This window comes from Clarias gariepinus, chromosome 11 (genome assembly GCF_024256425.1).
Source record: "Clarias gariepinus isolate MV-2021 ecotype Netherlands chromosome 11, CGAR_prim_01v2, whole genome shotgun sequence".
Classification (NCBI taxonomy): Eukaryota; Metazoa; Chordata; class Actinopteri; order Siluriformes; family Clariidae; genus Clarias; species Clarias gariepinus.
In genome coordinates, this window is record NC_071110.1 from 2,631,367 (window position 1) to 2,654,068 (window position 22,702).

At 37.1% G+C, this 22,702-nt stretch overlaps 1 protein-coding gene across 1 annotated transcript in view; it reads right to left on the reverse strand.

Annotated features, from left to right (window-relative positions):
* Window positions 1-7,086: 7,086 nt before the first annotated feature.
* LOC128533678 (tripartite motif-containing protein 16-like) overlaps window positions 7,087-22,702 on the reverse strand; it is a 37,748-nt gene continuing 22,132 nt past the window's right edge. The window contains exons 5-6 of the mRNA XM_053507969.1: window positions 7,901-7,951; window positions 7,087-7,636 (exon numbers count right to left, since the gene is read on the reverse strand). Coding sequence (XP_053363944.1) covers window positions 7,104-7,636; window positions 7,901-7,951 — 584 coding nt within the window. The 3' untranslated portion in view covers window positions 7,087-7,103. The remainder of the gene's footprint in view (window positions 7,637-7,900; window positions 7,952-22,702) is intronic.

A 22,702-nucleotide genomic window follows, 5' to 3' on the forward strand; every position in this document is an offset into this window, starting at 1 on the left:
GAAATGTAATAATTCACTGCCCAATTAAAAAAAATTACTATCTGCATTTATCTAAGCCAGTAGTTAAGAGCATTTCCTTTCAGACACAGTGAGTGACAATACAATACAAGACAAGAACTCAAATGATTAATGACTAAATATCTTATGAAATAGCCTTAAGAAAACCATGTAACCACTGGAGTGTGGAGCATTGGAAGGTCATGTGGTCTTATGAGTCCAGATTTACCCTGGAATTTAGCAGTAGAAATTATGTATCCAGCATGTCTAGTGCCTGCCAAACAAACCTGTTGGGACAGTGGTATGATCTATGGTTGCTTCTGTTTGTCAGGTCTAGGTTCAGCAATGTAATGTGCCTCTTCCATCATCAGTACATGATCTTCTCAAGGGGTAGCTCAGTGGATAAGGCAGTGGATTACAGTTTGGAAGATCCCAGGCCCAGGTGGGCTCTTAAGCAAGGCCCTTAACCCTTAACTGCTCAGATGTGTAATGAGATAAAACTGTAAGTCGCCCTGGATAGGAGCGTCTGCCAAATGTAAATGTAAAATACAAAACAAAAAACAAGCGCTACATCTCAGGCCAAACAAGCTTCAATAAGCATGTTAAATGTTCAAGTCTGTGAGAGCACAAGACTACACAAGACTACACAAGCACTTCAGTTTGCGTAAAAGCGTAGCAATGAGAATGCCTCTTTTATCTGAAACATGGAAGCATGTTCAAGAAACTGCATCTGAACAAAGATTCTGGAACAGTGTGTTATGGACAGATGAGAAAAACATGACTATAGTTCCCATATTTGGGCAAACCAAACAACATTTCAGAAGAAACACCTCCTACCCACTGTCAAGTGTAGTGGAGGAGTAATAATTTGGGCTTGCTTTGCAGCAACAGGACCTGGACACCCTGCAGTCATTGAGCCGGCTATAATCTCCTCTGCAGCCATCTGGCTGGCTGTTAAAGCTTGGCCGAAATTGAGCCATGCAATCGGACCCTGATGTGAAGCACATTAGAAATCTACAACAAAATGGCCTAAAAATAAAAAAAAAGGGCCTTGTCAAAGTCCAGACCTCAACCCAATTGAAATGTGTGTCAGGACCATAGTAGAGGTGTGTATAAGCCAATGGCCAAAAACCTCTTGTTTTTTCCACATATCCAGAACTTGCTACGTCAAGAAGGAAGCTGCAGGCATCGCTCTCCCATGTGCGCTCCCCTGTCTTTGCCTGCCTTGCGCCACTTTCTTTGTGTGACTCGTCACACCTACCTGGTCTGCCTCACCAGGACTCTGAGGACTCTGCATTCACTGAGCTCTGACCTGTGGATGCACGCCATTCACATGGGCGCCACCAAAACCACTGTTCTGTCAAAACGTGTTATTCACCTAAGACTGTATAAATTTGAGCTCACTAAACACTGTGCTAAATAAAGACTGTTCATGCTTGTGGATTTTTTGTTCCAGTGTGTTCATCAGCTACCTAAGAATCATGAATTATGTAACCACAATTACTGTATGTGTTCCAGATGAAACCACTTCAAAAGAACATGAAACCCTGCAGTTCAGTAGTGTACAGACCCAGGCTGCTTTGCTTCTTCTTGCTAATCATACTGTGTATGATCCTCATGATAGCAGTACATAATTCCTATTTCTTTATTGTGAAATACCAAATACTTCTTTTTAAATGTCAAAAGGTCTGCGCATGAATGCTGTGGAAAGACTTCCTATTTAGATAATCTTCTTCAAACACTCAATTACCCTGTGATGGGTAATTTTTAAGTGCCATATATGCAACCAATTATACTTAGAAACCCTTAAAAACATCAAAGTAAATGAAGCAATGATTCATACAGTGGTGTGAAAAATTATTTGCCCCTTCCTGATTTCCAATTCTTTTGCATGTTTGTCACACTTAAATGTTTCTGCTCATCAAAAACCGTTGACTATTAGTCAAAGATAACATAATTGAATACTAAATGAAGGTTTACGTTATTTAGGGAGAAAAAAAATCCAAACCTACATGGCCCTGTGTGAAAAAGTGATTGCCCCCCTTGTTAAAAAATAACTTAACTGTGGTTTATCACAGCTGAGTTCAATTTCTGTAGTCGCCCCCAGGCCTGATTACTGCCACACCTGTTTCAATCAAGAAATCACTTAAATAGGAGCTACCTGACACAGAGAAGTAGACCAAAAGCACCTCAAAAGCTAGACATCATGCCAAGATCCAAAGAAATTCAGGAACAAATGAGAACAAAAGTAATTGAGATCTATCAGTCTGGTAAAGGTTATAAAGCCATTTCTAAAGCTTTGGGACTCCAGCGAACCACAGTGAGAGCCATTATCCACAAATGGCAAAAACATGGAACAGTGGTGAACCTTCCCAGGAGTGGCCGGCCGACCAAAATTACCCCAAGAGCGCAGAGACAACTCATCCGAGAGGCCACAAAAGACCCCAGGACAACATCTAAAGAACTGCAGGCCTCACTTGCCTCAATTAAGGTCAGTGTTCACGACTCCATCATAAGAAAGAGACTGGGCAAAAACGGCCTGCATGGCAGATTTCCAAGGCGCAAACCACTTTTAAGCAAAAAGAACATTAAGGCTCGTCTCAATTTTGCTAAAAAAACATCTCAATGATTGCCAAGACTTTTGGGAAAATACCTTGTGGACCGACGAGACAAAAGTTGAACTTTTTGGAAGGTGCGTGTTCCGTTACATCTGGCGTAAAAGTAACACAGCATTTCAGAAAAAGAACATCATACCAACAGTAAAATATGGTGGTGGTAGTGTGATGGTCTGGGGTTGTTCTGCTGCTTCAGGACCTGGAAGGCTTGCTATGAGAGATGGAACCATGAATTCTACTGTCTACCAAAAAATCCTGAAGGAGAATGTCCGGCCATCTGTTCATCAACTCAAGCTGAAGCGATCTTGGGTGCTGCAGCAGGACAATGACCCAAAACACACCAGCAAATCCACCTCTGAATGGCTGAAGAAAAACAAAATGAAGACTTTGGAGTGGCCTAGTCAAAGTCCTGACCTGAATCCTATTGAGATGTTGTGGCATGACCTTAAAAAGGCGGTTCATGCTAGAAAACCCTTAAATAAAGCTGAAGTACAACAATTCTGAAAAGATGAGTGGGCCAAAATTCCTCCAGAGCGCTGTAAAAGACTCGTTGTAAGTTATCGCAAACGCTTGATTGCAGTTATTGCTGCTAAGGGTGGCCCAACCAGTTATTAGGTTCAGGGGGCAATTACTTTTTTACACAGGGCCATGTAGGTGTGGATTTTTTTTCTCCCTAAATAATAAAAATCATCATTTAAAAACTGCATTTTGTGTTTACTTGTGTTATCTTTGACTAATAGTTAAATGTGTTTGATGATCAGAAACATTTTGTGTGACAAACATGCAAAAGAATAAGAAATCAGGAGGGGGGCAAATAGTTTTTCACACCACTGTATATAATAAATCAATTATTGATTTTATACTGGTAGGGAATGAGTGGAATCTGTGAAACCCTCGAGGCTTCAATGCAGGAGTTCATTGACAATTTTTTTTAAACTGGTGTCATAGTTAAGCTTCATAGTCAAGCTATTTTTGTGTCAAAAAAGAGAAAAGCAGAGTTACTCTTTACTCTGCACAGAAACTAAACTAAACCAAAAAAAAAAAAAAAAATGCACCCAAAAAATAGGTGAGAAGATGCAGAGAGTATGGTATGATATAGAGTAATTAGAGAAATATGCTCTTTCTGACATGCCAGAAGTCCATCCAATTCTTGTTTGGGTGATAAGTTCTGCACTAGTTCACCACTCATGCTGTGCTTCATACTACAACTGAATAGGGTGGGCCAATTTTAAAATTATTTGGGGATTGTGATTCAGGTCTAAAGTTGAACCGAATCAGTCTTATGATACATATAAAACAGCCATTATTTTGTTTTGTTTTGTTACGTCTCTATCCTGTTTTCTCTTCTCCTCACATCTTTCTGTGATTTATTTGTTTATGTGAACTTACAATTTGTTAAGAAAAAATTATAATCAAATATGAAAACCTATTACGTCCTTTGGGATGTTCAATGCTGCAGAAACCTTTTGGTTCCGATCCTGAGTTTGGGGCAGTGGTGGCTCAGTGTGTTAAGGCTCTGAGTTACGGATCGGAAGATCGGCGGTTCGAGCCCCAGCTTGAGCAAGGCCTTTAACCCTGTCTGCTCCAGGGGTGCCGTAAAATGACTGACCTTGTGCTCTGACCCCTGCCTACCAACAAGAAGTTGTTATATGCAAAGAATTAAGCATGTGTATGTGACAATTAGAATTTTTGTTTCTTTACCTTAAATTTTAAAGATTGATAAATAAAGCATAAATTCCTTTTTTTTTAAGTGTGGTAGAAGACTTTAATTGACTATGTGCCTTATAAATAGTCTGCATAATTGTGGGTGAGTTAGAATTGAAGAGCTAGAAATGTGTATACTGTATGTGCAAGAAAGAAGAAGATGCACAAGGAGTATCGGCTTTCACATCATTGACACTGACAGAATACTCTACGCCAGAAGATGTAACTCACCTGCTTTTATGAGATGTCACGAAGACCTGCACCATCGTAATACATAAGACACTGTGGGGAGAGGGGGGTGGGGTGTTTCCTCTCTTTAGAAGGTGTGTGTAACGTTGATGTCCAGCGCTGATTAAATAAACCACTACTCTTGTTGTGATACTATTTAAAGTCTCCAAAGTTGGTAATTTAATTTCCACCACAAAAGATAGGTGATTTATTTTGCCAAAAATCATACCTGTATCTGGTCAGTTTAAATTATTATTAACATCAACAATACATACATCACAGGGGAAGGCCAGACCATGAACTCAGGTGATGTAAATAACAAAGGGTCTGAATTATTCTGCAACTGTGCTATGACAATTTGGAAATGTGATTTATGCATGTTGTTATAATGGAGTACTTTGCAGATATACAGTATATGGATGTGTGTATTATGACAAAACTCTTGACAATAAAATGATTGAAGATATGAAAAGTATTTTATATACAGGATAATACCGAAAAACACTGAAGTTTGAGTAAATTATATTATTTTAAATAATACGCACCCAGCGTTATTTATAAAGGTGTGTGGCCTGCCTCTCTGCCTGCCTCGCATCAAAAACACTGTCTGTGCTTGTAGAATCTGGTTTTCCCTTATGGAAAAAAATATATGGCAATATATTGTAAAATATAATGCAATTTATTAAATAATAAATTTCTAGTGTAAATAAACTAGTGTTTATATTTATTAATATATTGCAATATACTGTATAAATGGACCTGCAATGCAGACAAAAGCCATTATATGTATACTTATAATTTTTTTATTGAAACATTATTGAAACTTTATGCATGTTTAAGAATTATATACACACTTTTACTTTGTTGGTGCCCATAGCAAAGGAAACTTGATGAGATGAGATCTTATGATAACCTCTTCTTTTTCTCCTAGACAGAAATGAGCTGTCTTTGAGACTTGAATAGGAGTTTGGCATCTTCTGCATCTTCCCAAAAGTTTCTCAAATGTGGCTCATTACCTCTAAATCTCAAAGATAGTTCATTTTTGTCTTGTGTGTGACTCACATATTTTTTGTTTCCCCAAAGCAATGTTTCCCACACAGTGCTTGTAAACTGTGCATTTGGGTTTTTTGATGTGTTGTGTAGAATTAAACTCATTATTACTTAAATGGCAAACTTACTTTACATTCTGTATAAATGTCATTATCAATAAAGAACTAAAATACAATATACAGAATATTTATTTTAATCAGGAAGGAAAGCAGTGCGATAATGTTTATGATTATGTGATAATGTCTATGATTATCATTAAAGACCATAACTATTTTTTATTATACATTTATGACTGAATCTTTAACATTTTTTTATGGCCCAATTAAGCCTACAATACATATAGATTCTAATAAAGACATAATTTCCCACAATGTCTCCCACACGTGCTCTAAGCCTGCAAACCTTTAAGTGGTCAGTGTGTTAGAGAAATGTGCAGGGCAAATAAATACATTAATTAATTAATTAATTAATTAATTAATTAATTAATAATAATAATAATAATAATAATAATAATAATAGGAGAGGCGTTTATGTCAAAACAGGCTTTTAATTGTGCAGAATAACTAATGCACTTATTCCAGCATTTTGCTAGCGCTTGATAGCATCAGGGTAAAGGTTTCTCAGTATGCTGGGGATATAATCGGACTGCCTGCTTCACATTTTAAATGCTAGCCTTCCAAAAACACCTTTTATGGTGCAAACGTAGAAACGACTTAAAGTGAGGTCAGGACTGTATGGGGGATGTGCAAATGACTCCTGTAATGTTCAAGTGGTGTTGATAAATTATTGTGTGTACTGTTCCCACAGATAGATCTCTTCCGCAAGTTCATGACAAGTTATTCATCAATTTTCAAGGATCAGACATTCCACTCGCTGAATGTTTACAGAAAACACCTACAGTGGGCTCGAAGCCACCTCAACAGGTATTGTTATTCATGGGAGTACGGCCATCTTTAATATATTTGCACCGTTCAAATGTTTTACTTTGCACAAGAGTCACATTACGGTTCTGTGGTTGAAGTCTTCTTAAAATGTCAATGGCTTTTTTATGCCTCCATTCACCAAAAATTTCAACATAAGTTCTAATTGCTCGTAAATCCCCTTTTAATAATAATAATAATTATAATAATAATAATGTATTACAATTTGGGCACACAGCTCATGGGGAATTGGGGAAAACTTACGGGGAAAAGGGGGATGGAAAGGGTTAAAGGAAAGCAGAAGGGAAAAAGGAAAAGAAAGATGTAAAGGTGTGCACCTGCAGGTCCGGTGGCAGTTCCCAACAGGCATGTAGGCACACAGCTGACAAAAGGCGGCACTGGGCAAAGTGTCAAAGTGATCTAAGGGCGGCATTCTGGTCCTACCTTTAAAGTTTCTGAGGTATGTAACATAACATGTAACTAAACTCCGCGCTTCGCTTTTATAATACAGAGGGAGCCTACAGAGTGAGCAAGGAGCGATAACAGGTTAAGGCACACGTCCATTACAGGCACACGCCGTGACACATCTTTATTTCAATACATTTGTGTCACATAACCTTACAGATGAGTTTTTAGCCATACAGAACCCAGCGTATAGAGGCTGAGTGAATGTGGTGTGGACTCTGTGGAGGAGCCTCATTGTGTCACAGATACTGTAGAAGGACAGAGTTCCTGCACCGTGATCCACATACACACCTATTCTAGAGGTCATTGGACCTTGGATATCGGTTTTGATTTTGTTGTGCCAGAAACAGACAGAGGAAGACGAACACAGCAGAGTCCAAGACTGACTGTTGTATCCAAGCAAACACTCATGACCTGTTTCTTTCCTGCTGATCTCTTCATATGCAACTGATATGGATACAACCCCGCTCCACTCCACCTCCCAGTAACAGCGTCCACACACACTCTCCTTACACAACACCTGTTCCCAGTAGTTAAATCTCTCTGGTTGATCAGAGTATTGCTGGTGTGTCTCACTGCGTGTCACTGATCTGTTCTTCTCAGACAGAATGAGTTGATGATGTGCTGTGGTGGGATCCAGAGTCAGATAACAGAAATCTAAAATTAATAAAATGTCCACAGGTTAGATATTAATGGGATGTAGTAGCACAGTGATGTTGGACTACTGATGCGAAGGGTTTAAGTTTAAATCACAGTAGCTGGGCCTGTAAACAAAGCCTTTAGCTCTCAACTGATCAGGTGTCTGAATGATATAAATGTAAGTCATACTGGATAAGGGCATAATATCTGGTTAAAATGAATCAGATTTAGATGTAAAACACAAACACGTTTAGACAAAGTGTTAGGGGGTGTTTTACTTACACTGCAGAAACTCCTCTCTGTTTTTTGGCTGTAATATCTGAAATGCTGCAACTGGGGAAAATGATAGAGACAAAAATATGAAATTGAAACAGTTTAAAACCTTGTAAGCTCAGATGGACACATCAATTAGACGCCAACTTGGTGGATCAGTCTTCCAATTTTGAATTTAAGATATCACCTGCATTTCTATTTCAATTAAATGTAATATTTAGATTTATCATTTCTTTTGACTTTGTCTGGTAAATTTAGCTTGATGTAATTTACAATGTTTATACTCTTAAAGACTGAGCAAAAATGGTTTGTGTTAAAACCTACAGTACTGCCATAATTGGTTAGTACACATCACATGATCTGCTACATGAGCAAGTGGAGGAAGAGCCTGAAAAATGGGAGACATGTGTAATGTAATGTGCAAAATATTTAACAGCGAACAATTTTCAGTTAAAGCCAGTCTGACATCTGAAGTATAATCCTTGAGGAACAAAAAATATTAGGAATTGATGATTAGGATTACCCTTCTGCTGTGGGAGGTCAGTAAAAAGTGGAGGCGATTATCCATGCTTCAGTCACCAAATATGACTGTTCAATTACTATAGATGGTTTTTAAAAAGCTTATACAGTGTACTTTAGCCACTGTAGTACTGTTACAAAAATAATAAGTTTAGCTGTTTGCAAGAAGGCCTTCAAAAAAGAAAAAGAGACGCTCCTGAGCAGCACAGTCTTGGTGCATTATGATACAGAGAAGCCACTAAAGTTGACATGTAATGCCCCCCCATATGAAGTAGGGACTGTCATATCCAAGAAGAAAAAGTCATGTCAATCCAATCAGTTCTGACAGAAGCTGAAAAAAATTCACAGATCAAAAAGAGGCATTGGCAATCATTTATTGGGTGAGAATATTCTTATAGTATTTTACTCTATAAGTTTACTCTTCACACATCACAAATCATAAACCATTACTGGCAATGCTAGGGCCAAAAGCAACAGTTTCCCACATTAGCTGCTTTAAGGATGCAGGAGTTGCTTTAAGGGGCAGGAGTAGCTCAGTGGTTAAGGTGTTGGCCTAATGATTGGAAAGTGCCAGGTTTAAACCTTAGCATCACTATGTTGACTCTGTTGGGCCCTTGAGCAAGGTCCTTAACCCTCAAATGTTTAGATGTAAAATGTATGCCACTCTATATAAGGGCGTCTGCCAAATGTCATAAATGTAATGCAGTGCTAGGGGGTGGATTCTGAGCCTATAGAGGTACAGAATTGAATACAAGAAGTCGTCAGATCACTAAAATACTGATGGCATGTCCAGACTATGTGTAGGAGAGAAAGACAAAACAGCATAAAAATCCATGTGTTTTACTTCTCTAATGTAGATACCTTACTAGTGTCTGTCCATGACATACTGTAAAAGTAAACACCAGAAGGCACCTTATTCTTAGAAAAGTTTGGTGATGCACAATACATGATTGGGCAGCCGCCTAAAAAAGAAAAAAACTGAAGGTCTACTTTGTGAGGAGACATGGATTCCTTAAGGATTATGGTTGCAACTTGTGAGGTCCCGGGGTGACTGGTCCACCCACCTACTGTATGAATAATAATTTAAGGAATCTCATGTTAGTCTTAAAGAAACATAATTATTAACTTTGGGATAGCCCGCCAGAACAGGCTGACAAATGTTCTACTTTGTTTAGAGCCACCTCACTTAGTTACAAGCAAGTCCAAAGCAGGGCAGAGAGATTTGCACCAGTTCCAGTTAGTTAAGATCACATCTGTCTAGACAATGGTCAGGGTTCAAAATTGAGGAAGTCCAAAATCAGAAAGGGGGAAAAAAGAGCAAGACAGCTGCAAGATGTTTCGGACTATTTACTTAATTAGTGCAGGGAGGCAGCAGGAGATGCTTCGTTTACATTGACTATAGTCTGCTGAGACTGAAGCAGTATTTACCATTGAGGGGGGAAAAATGCACTACTTTACATCACTTCTACTGCTTCTAGTCCCTTCATACGTAGTGAGGAGAAATCTTCTGAAATGGAAGTGTCAGAGCAGAACCCAAGTCTGAAAAACAACCTACCAAGGCTCTTACTCCTCCAACAAACATAAATGTTGTTGCTGTTCACCAGTGGTCCAGTGATAGAGATATCCTGAAAGCCTCAGAAGGGCTCACTGTAACGTCCTTCAGTATAGAAGAAAATAAAGATCACATACTGTCGACAGACAGAGTTGTTAGCGAACGTGCAGTTTACTTTTTGTTTTTATTCACATGCCCAATGACAAATTACACACACGTAGTTACGTCGTCCCGCTTGACGTGCTTATGCGCTTACGTCAGAGTCAGGATGCAGAAAACAGAAAACTTGGAACAGGACTACAGTACATGCAAACACTACATCCACCAGAGACTAGACTTGTAATTAATTATACTTTAAAAGAGAAATATAGAAAATTTTACAGTGATGTATGAAAGCATTTTTTAATTGATTTAGATTGTGTTGCTTTTACCGTAGAGATCATTTAGCCTGTGTCAGTACCTCAGAGAGGTTCTATTTAGGTGATTCTAAGTGTGATCTTTGAGAAACCCACATGTTGTGACAAATACTTTGTGATTTTATGCAGTTTTGTTCCTGTGTTCACTTATTTCTGTTAGATGAATTTTATGGCCCTCTGTACTGTGATGTAGAACAAAAATGTTTGTTTCTTTACCTTGTGAACAGATTTTGTTGAATTCCTCCTCACAGATTTCCTCGACCCGTTTTTTCAGATCTGAGAGAGATTTCCTCACTTCATCAAATGAGAGATGTTGATTGACAGTGAAGCTGGGTGAGTCCTCACATCCAGGAGAAGCACAGAGAGACGGGAAACTCTACAGAGAGGAAACACATCATAGAGAAGGAGAAAAGTGTAGGAGGGGAACGAATGAATCTCAGACTTTATTATCTCATACTGTATAGGAACATTTAGTTGCATTTTGTTGTTGTTTTTATGTTGTTGTTTTTTAGTTTGTGCATGTGTTCAGGAGAATTTCTCTTTTTACTCCTTACCGAAATCATGTCAGCAATCTGTCTCAGCCACCTCTTCTGCTTCTCCTGGATCATCTGCTGGAATTTAATTTGTTCTTCCTTTAGTTCATTATGCGAAAAAATAAATAAATCTCATTATTTCTCAGTATTAACTGCAGCTAAACATTTAAACTTGACATTTAAACTACAGTATGTATACTCAATGTTGATTGATGTTACTTTTTAAAGTAACTAACTACAATACATTACAAAATTACTGTCATTAAAAAGTAACCAATTTTATAACAGCGTTATTTTCTGATAAAAGTAACTAGTTTGAGTACTTTTCCATTGCAGATAATAAAAACTTGTTTGTGATTCATGCATGTTGTTTTAGTCAAGATCTTAATAATTATTCTACCTTCATCTCTCAGCGAAGTTTGGCTTATAATCTGTAAACTTGTAATGCTCCTATCTCACTTACGCGGTGGCCTTAAGTAGGTTCATCATGATTCACTGCGAGTTTTGGCGCTGTGATTAGGTTTCCATTTTTCTGTGCGACTTCATGAAACGTCCGGCAGTCACTCGTGACGACTCACAGTGACTAACACCGATTCTCACCGCAAGTCAAATCGCATAGGTGAGATAGGGGTATAACAGCAGGAATAACAGAGGGAGCGGGTTATCAGGGGCGGGGCTTGCAGGATGACTTTTACACACACACATTAACGGAATGACTGCTGTCTGGCTTACGGATTACATAAATTGTCTAAATAATGGATTACATTTTTGAAAATATAACTTAATAACTGAGTACTTAAATGGCGGACCTACAGTAACGCGTTAGATTACTTGCTACATATAAAAAAGTTTTCCAAGTACTCTAACGCTACTTTGTAACACGTTACACCCAACACTGAGTATAATGATGAAAATAGAACATTTAATTGCGAACTATACTAAAATCTTACTTAACTAAAATAAAACGATTTTAACTTCTAAACTTCTACAAAATTACAATGCATTAAAAAAAGGAATATTGTGAATAAGTTTTGCATAATTTAATTCAGAAAGCGAAACTCATATTCTAGATTCATAACACATTACACGAATATTTCAAGCCTTTTTGGCTTTTATTTCGATGATTATAGCTTACAGCACATGAAAATTCCAGTATCTGAAAATATTAGAATTTTTTTTAATCTTTCAAAGACCTTCCAATGAATTTTAAAAGGTTTTACAAAACAGAAATGTCCAACTTCTAAAAAGAACAGGTGGTGGCACTGTCTGAGTCGTTGTTGAAGACCAGGTTGCTTTGATAACAGCCATCAGCACGTCAGTATCATTGAGTCGGGTGTTTCTCATCTTCCTCTTGACAGTAGCCTGTAGATCATCTATTGGATTCAGGTCAGATGAGTTGGCTGGTCAATTAAGCACAGTAATATCATGGGCAGCAAACCAGTTATGGTTGTTTGGTTATCGTGGACAGGAGCTAAGTTCTGGTGAAAATAAAATCAGCATTTCAATGAATCTCATCAGCAGACAGAAACATGCAGTGCTCTAAAATGTTCTGACACTCCTGACGTTATCTCTGGTCCAGGAGTGGTTTGATGTTAGGAATGCAACAGTTGTAGCTCATTTCCTGAAGGAGTCTAGGCGGGTGGCTTTTGATGCACTGACTTCAGCCTTGCACCCCTCCTTGTGAAGCTCTTCCATGTTTTTGAATCAGGTTACAGTAGCTTGACAATCTTCTTAAGGTTGTGGTCATCACAGTTCATTTTGCAACTTTTTCTACCACACTTTTGCCTTCCAGGTAACTTTGCATGAATATACTTCAATGCAGCCTTTTGTAAACAGCCAGCCATTTTAGTAATGACCTTCTGTGGCTTTGTCTCCCTATAGAGGGTGTCACTAATTATCTTCTACAACAGTCAAGTCAGTAGTCTTCCCTATGATTGTGGTTGCATATACTGAACCAGACTGAGAGATACATGGTATTTATTATATATGAATAGTATTTTACTCAACTCATGAGCTGTAAGCCATAATCATCAAGTAAGGCTTGAAATATTTTACTTCTTGTGTAATGAATTTAAAAAATATAAGTTTCACTTCATATAAAAAAATCCACAATATTCTAATTTGCTTCTATTAATTAATTTTTGCACTATACAACCATAAAGGGTAATGAGAGCCTTCCTAAAAACTTTTTAGGACTGTTGCCTGTCAAGTTTACTAAAAGAAACCAAACTAAACATGAAACAACTTCTATCCACATAATTCCATGCATTTTTATACACGATAAGTAATGCATGTGCTACAGAAACTTTAAGCTAGTTTAGGAAAATCTACTGTCATGAAATATATCATAAATCCACCCACATTGTTGATTGTCTGAGATAATTAAATAATAAAAAAAGTAAGTTTCATAAACATACGTGTTTGTTAGAAAGACCATTCCTGAAGCCTACTGTAGTTATCCTTGGTTCTTATTTCTTGATTGGAGTAATCCAGCAGACTCAGTCCTAAACTTGGGTGTCATATGCTTTATACTCTTTATGTTATAATTGTAGGGTTAGGGTTAATGTTTATATTGAGATATTTCAGCTAGACCAAGGCGAAGAGTCAATTTAACCACACAAACACCTCTTACGTCATTTAGTTAATGCCAATTTAAAAGTGTTTTGTGTGAATGTTTTGTATTTATTGTTGTCTTATCTGTCTAGCACATAGTATATTGACCATAACAAATCCTTACAATGATTTTACAGAGAAAGTGTATTTACATTAATATGCTAAATATATGCTTTCAAAGTTTGTATATATGGCTTTGATTTGAAAGTACAAAGTGTATTTTATTTAAGCCTTATAGAGTTTTAAGACTTTCTATAACAGGGAACTTTACTGTGCACTTTGTTTTATTCCTGTTAGTTAGAATACAATAGAATTTTATCAAAAACCCTTCTGCTTTACATCAATTTACAATAAACATTTAAAAATCTGAAATGATTTTCTGTTGTTAAAAAAAAAAAAAAAAAAAAAAAAGCCTTGAGTACATATGTGTACTTATACTTTTCAGAGGCCCGATATGTTCTATGTACAATCCTTGTTTTATTGATTGCATCTAATATTCTAATTTTCTGAGATTGTGGATTTGGGGTTTAAGCCATAATCATCTCAATTATGACAAATCATGGTTTGAACTATCTTGAGTCTATCTCATATATTAGTTTCACTTTTTAAGTTAATGTTATTAAATTAACTTTTTAAGTTAATATAATTAACGTTTGCACGATATTCAAATTTTTCAAGTTCCACCTGTACAGTATAAGGCAAAATTAAATCAAGAGCCCTTACAATTGTGTTTAACTTAAACTTGACCCACTGATTGTTTTATTGAGCAAGAACATCTCTCACCCAGACACAACAGTGGTTTATTAATTATCAGTGATTCATAGAAGTTAGATTACAAATTATATATATATATTTTTTTTTTATATATTATTAAAAATATTTTACGTCAATGTACATGAAAAAATAACAACATTAAAGCTCTTACCTGTTTTTCAGGTCTTTCTCCATTGGTATCTGTATCATAGCATTTATGTTCATACATCTTGCACAAACAACAAATAAAATTTTGGTCAGTACAAGAACAAATCTTGATCAGTTTGTCATGCTGAGAGCAGATCTTCTCTTGGAGATCTGCACAGACTTCCACTGACTTGTTCTTCTTAAAGGCAGGAAACTGATAGTGAGGTTTAAGATGATCTTCACAATAGGAGGCCAGACACACCAGACAGGAATTAACAGCCTTATATTTTCTCCTGGTGCAGAAATCACACTCTACATCTCCAGGTCCAGTGTAACAGTGAGCAGGAGAAGCAGCTTGAGGTTCAGTCTCTTTTAGTTCCTTCACCTTTTTATTCAGCATGTTGTTCCTTCGTAAAACAGGCCTTGGAGTGAAAGTGTCTCTACACTGGGGGCAGCTGTAGACACCTTTCACATCCTCCTGATCCCAGAAGCCATAAATACACACCTTACAGAAACTGCGGCCACAGGGAAGAGTCACTGGATCGTTTAGGAGATTCAGACACAACGAACACCTGAACAGATCCTGGGATTTTAAAATCTCAATCTTTGCCATTTTTGTAACTCACACACTGAGTGAGAGAGAGGAAGAGAGAGAGATGCACTCAAGGTTTACATCTTCTAAAAAAAGAGAGCTTTTTGATCTTATAAATGTTATGACATGACACAAAGAGCAGGCGTGACTTTAAAAAAAATGGTTCAGGCTTTAACCCTTTTCCAGCTGGCTCAACCACAGAAAAGCTGACTATGACCGCTTTACTTATTCATCAAGTTGCTGAGCTAAAATGTTATTAGCAAGTAAATAAAAATATAAAAAACATACATGTTTTTGATTTTCTACTCATTGCATAGTGAAGATATATTATCACATTTAGGCCCTAAATTTAATTTAAGTCTGAGTTTAAGTTGTTTTATTTCTACAGGCATGTAGAGAAAGTATTGTGAAGATGGAAACCTAATCACAGCGTCAAAACTCGCGGTAAATCATGATCAAAACCGAGTAGGTGAGATAGGGGTATTAGTAGGTGAGATGGGGTATTAGTAGGTGAGATGGGGTATTAGTAGGTAAGATAGGGGTATTAGTAGGTGAGAGAGGGGTATTAGTATGTGAGATGGGGGTATCAGTAGGTGAGATAGGGGTATCAGTATGTGAGATGGGGGTATCAGTAGATGAGATAGGGGTATTAGTAGGTAAGAGAGGGGTATTAGTAGGTAAGAGAGGGGTATTAGTAGGTGAGATAGGGGGATTAGTAGGTGAGATGGGGGATTAGTAGGTGAGATGGGGTATTAGTAGGTGAGATGGGGTATTAGTAGGTGAGATGGGGGTATTAGTAGGTGAGATAGGGTATTAGTAGGTGAGACAGGGGTATTAGTAGGTGAGATAGGGGTATTAGTAGGTGAGATAGGGGTATTAGTAGGTGGGATGGTGGTATTAGTTGGTCAGATGGGGGTATTAGTAGGTGAGATGGGGTAATAGTAGGTGAGATGGGGGTATTAGTAGGTGAGATAGGGTATTAGTAGGTGAGACAGGGGTATTAGTAGGTGAGATGGGGGTATTAGTAGGTAAGATAGGGGTATGAGTAGGTGAGAGAGGGGTATTAGTATGTGAGATGGGGGTATCAGTAGGTGAGATAGGGGTATCAGTATGTGAGATGGGGGTATCAGTAGATGAGATAGGGGTATTAGTAGGTAAGAGAGGGGTATTAGTAGGTGAGATAGGGGGATTAGTAGGTGAGATGGGGTATTAGTAGGTGAGATGGGGTATTAGTAGGTGAGATGGGGGTATTAGTAGGTGAGATAGGGTATTAGTAGGTGAGACAGGGGTATTAGTAGGTGAGATAGGGGTATTAGTAGGTGAGATAGGGGTATTAGTAGGTGGGATGGTGGTATTAGTTGGTCAGATGGGGGTATTAGTAGGTGAGATGGGGTAATAGTAGGTGAGATGGGGTAATAGTAGGTGAGATGGGGGTATTAGTAGGTGAGATAGGGGTATTAGTAGGTGAGATGGGGGTATTAGTAGGTAAGATAGGGGTATTAGTAGGTGAGAGAGGGGTATTAGTATGTGAGATGGGGGTATCAGTAGGTGAGATAGGGGTATCAGTATGTGAGATGGGGGTATCAGTAGATGAGATAGGGGTATTAGTAGGTAAGAGAGGGGTATTAGTAGGTAAGAGAGGGGTATTAGTAGGTGAGATGGGGTATTAGTAGGTGAGATGGGGGTATTAGTAGGTGAGATGGGGTAATAGTAGGTGAGATGGGGGTATTAGTAGGTGAGATAGGGTATTAGTAGGTGAGACAGGGGTATTAGTAGGTGAGATGGGGGTATTAGCAGGTGAGATAGGGGTATTAGTAGTTAACAGATTATGGGCCAAACTTCACTGAGTGATGATGGTAGAATAATTATAAAGGTCTTGACTAAAACAACATGCATGAGGAATGACAAAAGAGTTTTCATTTTCTGCAAAGGAAAAATACTCGAACTAGTTACTTGTATCAGAAAGTAACGCTGTAATGTAACTGATTACTTTTTGAAGCCAGTAATTTTGTAATGTAATTAGTTACTTTAAGTAACACCCCTTAACACTGCTGGTGTTTCCACATTGCCCACAGTGTGTAAATGAGTGAATGAGTGTGATTGTGTACCCTGTGATATACCCTGGAATAGGCTTCGGCCCTCTTGTGACAGTAAAAGATAAGCAGTATAGAGAATAAAAACAAATGACTGAGATACCTCTAAGTATATAAAAAGTAAACTGAAAGTATACTTACTTATTTTTAGTTTAAAAGAAGTGTACTATTAGTACACTTAAACTTATTTTTGATAATAGATTGCCAAAGGAACATGTCACATGGAGAGAGCATTTTTGCAAGTGACACTACTTAAGGATAATAATAATAATCACAAGAGCTTACCACACCTTTTAAATCTCATGGATTTGTACACAAACACATATTTGGCATAGCACAGCCTAAAGAGGGTTTGCAGTGACATAACCGGATGTTGCATTCCACCATATTAACATTCCAGCTACTGTATGTCTAGCTGCCAGGATCATTTTAATACAGTATACATACATACATTCATATAGATAAATACAGAATAAAAGAAATAAAAGAGATTTCATATCTTATTTTTTTCATTGACAATGGTTGACATTGAGTCAAATCTTATAATAAATTGATTTTGATGCCATCGGTGTCTTTTGGTTCTTTATCGACAATAAATGCACTTTTTTTTATTTTAGATCTGTGTGAGATTTCCTCACTCCATCGAATGCGAGATGGTGATTAAAAGTGAATATAGATGAATTCTTATATCTAGAGAAAATATTTCTGGTATGTTAGATAAGTTTATGAATCATGGGGCTTTGTGTTATAAATACCATTTTTTCATCTTCATATTGGCATCCTACAGCTAGACCCAAACCAAGATTCAAATTAAGTTGAATCTCTGTGGATTCTTGGAATCTCAATTCAATTCAATTGAAAAAATTTAATAATTGTCATTGTCGCAAAGCAGCTTAATGCAATCAAAATAATTATTTAAGTTTGTATGGAATGTGAATGTGTATGAATCAAAATGGTCAGATAGTCCCTGGTAAGCAAGCCGAGGGCGACAGTGACAAAGAAAAACTCCCTGAGATGGTAATAGGAAAAAACCTTGAGAGGAACCAGACTCAACAGGGAACCCATCCTCATCTGGGTGATAACAGATAGCAGGGATTGATCTGCAGTCATACTGTGTGTTAGTTGGCAGGCAGTTCAACATACCAGTTAATGTTAATTGATGTAAATATGGAGTCCAGGTAGTTATTGGAGGCTCAGGTAGACTTGTAGGAGTCCTATGATGATTCCAGTCCTGAACTATCTAGCAACTGCAGCCAAGTCAAGTCACCGAATATCACTCATGTCATGCAATAACTTCTTATGTCATTCACTTGATGGCAACTTGAACATGTTTGAACCAATGCAAAAACCCCTGTTGAAAATAGTTAACTCTTCATTCAGCATTAGGTATCTTCCAAAACCTTTTATATTAGCAGTTAGTAAACCACTAATTAAGAAACCCGACCTTGACCCTTGTCAGGTGTCCAATTACAGGCCGATATCAAACCTCCCTTTTTAGATATGTTCATATCTACATACTGTAAGAGACTGGATGTTAATTGACTTCCTTCTGCTTAATTCTGACAACACAGAAGTACTCGTCCTAATACCACATGCAGCAAGAAGTAAGCTTTTTAATCACACAGTAACTCTGAAGCTGCCTTCCAGCCTCCTAACAATGACTGCAAAACCATTCCTGCTATCCCTTATCACCCAAATGAAGATGGGTTTCCTGTTGAGCCTGGTTCCTCTCTAGGTTTCTTCCTACAGCCATCTCAGGGAGTTTTTCCTTGCCACCATCACCCTCAGCTTGCTTATCAGGGACCATCTGATTTATACACATTTTCTCATATTTCATACACATTTCTTTTGATTCTGTAAAGCTGCTTTGGGGCAATGACCATTGTTAAAAGCGCTATACAAATAATATAAATGAATAAATAAATAAATAAATAAATAAATAAATAGTTGTTTGTCAGTGACTCCAACATGCATGATCTAATAAAAACCATTAGCTTTGTAGCCAGTTCCTTAGGAAAGCAAATGTAAGATCAGCAAGCATGTATGCAAATATGATGATGTCAAGGAGACATACGAGCAGTGAGTTTATTCTCTTCTACCCTCTTTATTTTAGCACAAGAGGAAAAAAACATCAAACTTTGTCACATATAGCTGTAATAGAAAAAAAAAAACAGGGTTCAATAAAGAGATATTTATTATTAGCAAACAGCTCTTACTGAAATAGCTTACTACAGTACTTTTGGTATGAAGCTACAAGGCCTTTGGATGATTACTGTGCTCACAAGTATGCCATTGTAAATATTTCCTAAATTTATTTAAACAATAAATGTTGCCTAAAGGAGAGGTATGAGGATGACCCAATAATTAACCCTTTATTAGGTTTAGCTAACATTAATGTGCTCGCGAGAACAAAAGCCCTTATAAACCTTGGAGAAAAGAAAATGTAGCACAATGGGATCACAGGATGAAACAAGGATAGAAAACCTTTAAAGTATTTACTGACCACCTCTGGGTAATCTTATAATTATCAGATTCTGTTGGAGTGCCTTACAGTATAAACATTGCAGGTCTACACATGCAACTGGAACTGTTTCTCTGTGCAAATCCCCCTGCACACATATTTATTACTATAATTAGTTGGAAAATGTGCACTCATAACAGATTGCATCAGTTCAAAGGATTGTTGATGAGAAACCGGAATGCAAAACCAGAGGAATGCGGTTAGGTCAACATATTTAAGCCCAGGCATACAGTAATCCAGGCAAATTCTATTATTTCCGCCAGAAAATTGCCCATTCATTTTAGGAATGCTGGTCTTTAAGGCACAGATATCCATTACCTTGTTACCACAAAGATACTCGATTATACAGTTTACATAGATTATACAGCTCAAATACATAAGCCTGTGCAAAATATATTGTTTGAGCTTACAGTGTTCAATAAACTGTCAAGACTATTAAGGAGTTGAGCAGTACTTGTTGCCTTTTAATACTGTTTTTGATGATGCCCTAGCTAATGACTTTGCACACTTTGTGCCTTTTTTGTCCTGACAAAGATTTTTCAAGTATGCATGTAGCAATGTGTTGTCAGAGAATTTCATGAATAAAAAGTTTACATCTGAACTACTTTGTTAAACCTACAGTTTCCTACATCAAACACACACACAAAAAAATGTTCCTACAGAAAGTAGATGTGGGGTACTGTGATATCTCAGCATTTAATCTATCCTGGAGATGAGTTCTTAACATTTGTAGTGAAACGCATTTTCCCATAGGAAATAATGTAAATGCACATAATCCGTTCCAGCCACACAAAAATATTACTAATATTACTAATTCCCATCCTGATTAAATTTTTGCATATAACATCAATCAAAACATTTTAAAAAGACATATGGGTAAAGTAAAATATGAAGTAAATAGACATTAAACCTCTTAACCTTAATGTATGGTTTTCTTGGCATTGTCTGCTTTAAAAACAAAACTGAGAGTGGAAAGCTGCCGATCATTTTTAAGACGATGTTGTATTCTTTATAATGTTTTCATATAAAAAGCAGTTTTGTTCTGATTCTGCATTTTTACTGTTACACGACTTTCCCCCCAAATCACAAGGGGAATCACAGTGATAAAAGGAGGTCAGCTGACCATGTTTAAAGAGAAGCCATGAGTACACAGACAGCCAACACTCCATTGTGGTTTATATACTCGTGATGTGCAGTTTCAGACTGTCCAACCTTCTGTCTCTTTAAAGATACAGTACATCAACATTGGATTACTCTTCACTGGGACAGTATCATTATCATGCTCTTGGACTGACTCATAAGGCCGGTGAGGCCGATACAACAACCCAACATGGCCACACTCACACAGTATTCAGGACTTTGGACTGTTCATCCATTCATATACCAGCAGATGAGAAAAAAGTCCTGTGTTGTGTAATATCGGTTAGTTAATTAACATGAGCATTACAAACATTCTCGGGACTGATGGTATTATGTCTTCCCTAAATTTGGCAGAAATTTTTTTAAAATAATAATAATTATATATATATATATAACTTTCTTTGTATATATATATATAAAGAAAGGTTTTACTGCCAGAACTGTTCTGTACAATCAAAAGTTTAATTTAAATGCCCTGTGTATTAAGCAATAATGATGGCGATTTGATACCTAAGCTCTGGAGCATTGAGTACAAGTGTGGCCATTCCTTCTGAACATGAAACCATGCTGTTTTTGCTCCAGTTTGCTTTCATGCTCATGATGCCAGCTGCATGCTGTAATACTGTATATCATATCCTTACAGTAGCAGAACAGTATTTAGCTATTTGCTCCCTATTGTGAAATATTTATAATGCTGACTTCTGCTTAATCCTAGCTGCACATTAATGCTGTAGAAAGACTTGCCATTCACATAATCTCCTTCATACACTCAGCTGTGCTGGGTAATTTATACTGTAAGTGCTATCTATGCCACCAATCACACCTGGAAACTCTAACATGGATCAGATTAAATAATGCTACTTTTATACCAATCAAATGAAATGATCAAATTATTAATCCCAAATGAATTAATGAATTTATTTATTTAATTATGAGAATTCTCAAGGCTCAAAGCATTCCAATAAAGGTTTTTTATTTGAACCATATATCTAAAGCCTCATACAGTAGGCAAGCAATTCTTTTTGTCAAAAAAGAGTAAAGCAGAGCTACTCTTACTCACAAAGCAAACAAATTATGAATATTGACATAAAAAATGGTTAAAAAGATGCTGGGAGTATGGTTTGAGGTATGTGCTCTTTCTCACATGCCAGTAGTACATCCACTCATCCAGCAGCCAAAATGCTGGGTGTTTGGGTGATTAGTTATGCACTAGGACCCTGTTCATGCTGTGCTTCATGCTACTGTACAACTGAATGGGCTGAAATTTAGGCTGATTTTAAAAATATTTGGGTAATGGTGATTCAGGACTAAAATTGAGCTGAAGATGCTAGAGAGACCAAAAGGTCAGTGGAACTGGAGTTTAGAAACTGAAAACCCAGATCTTCAAGTAACTACCACTGAGCTTTTACCAAACCTGCTTTCTGAAATCTATTAAAAACAGTAGCAGTATGGGGATACAGAAGCGCCAGACAAGATTCTAATAATAATAGTAACAAACATAATCATAAACAAAACTACAATGCCAAACAAAAGGAAGAAAACACACTGGGTTAATTGGGTGTACAGCGCCCTCCAGGGGACAGTCCTGGCACTTGTAATGTAAGTTCCAGTTTGTACGAGAGCAACTTCAAATTCAAATTTTATTTGTCACATACACAGTCATACACAGTACGAAATGTAGTGAAATGCTTACACGACCGATACTTACTTCTTACCATCTTACATACTTACATACTTCTTATCAATATCTATCTAAACATATTGCCATTGTTCACTAACATTAATGTACAGCCATCTGTATATCTTACACTATACTTACTTTACATTTAACCACTTAGAGAATTTTTCACTTTTATCAAAAGAGAGTAAATGAGTATGAAATATGAAACTATGCTATTGATTTTTTTTAAACATGTCTTTAAAGCTCAAGTT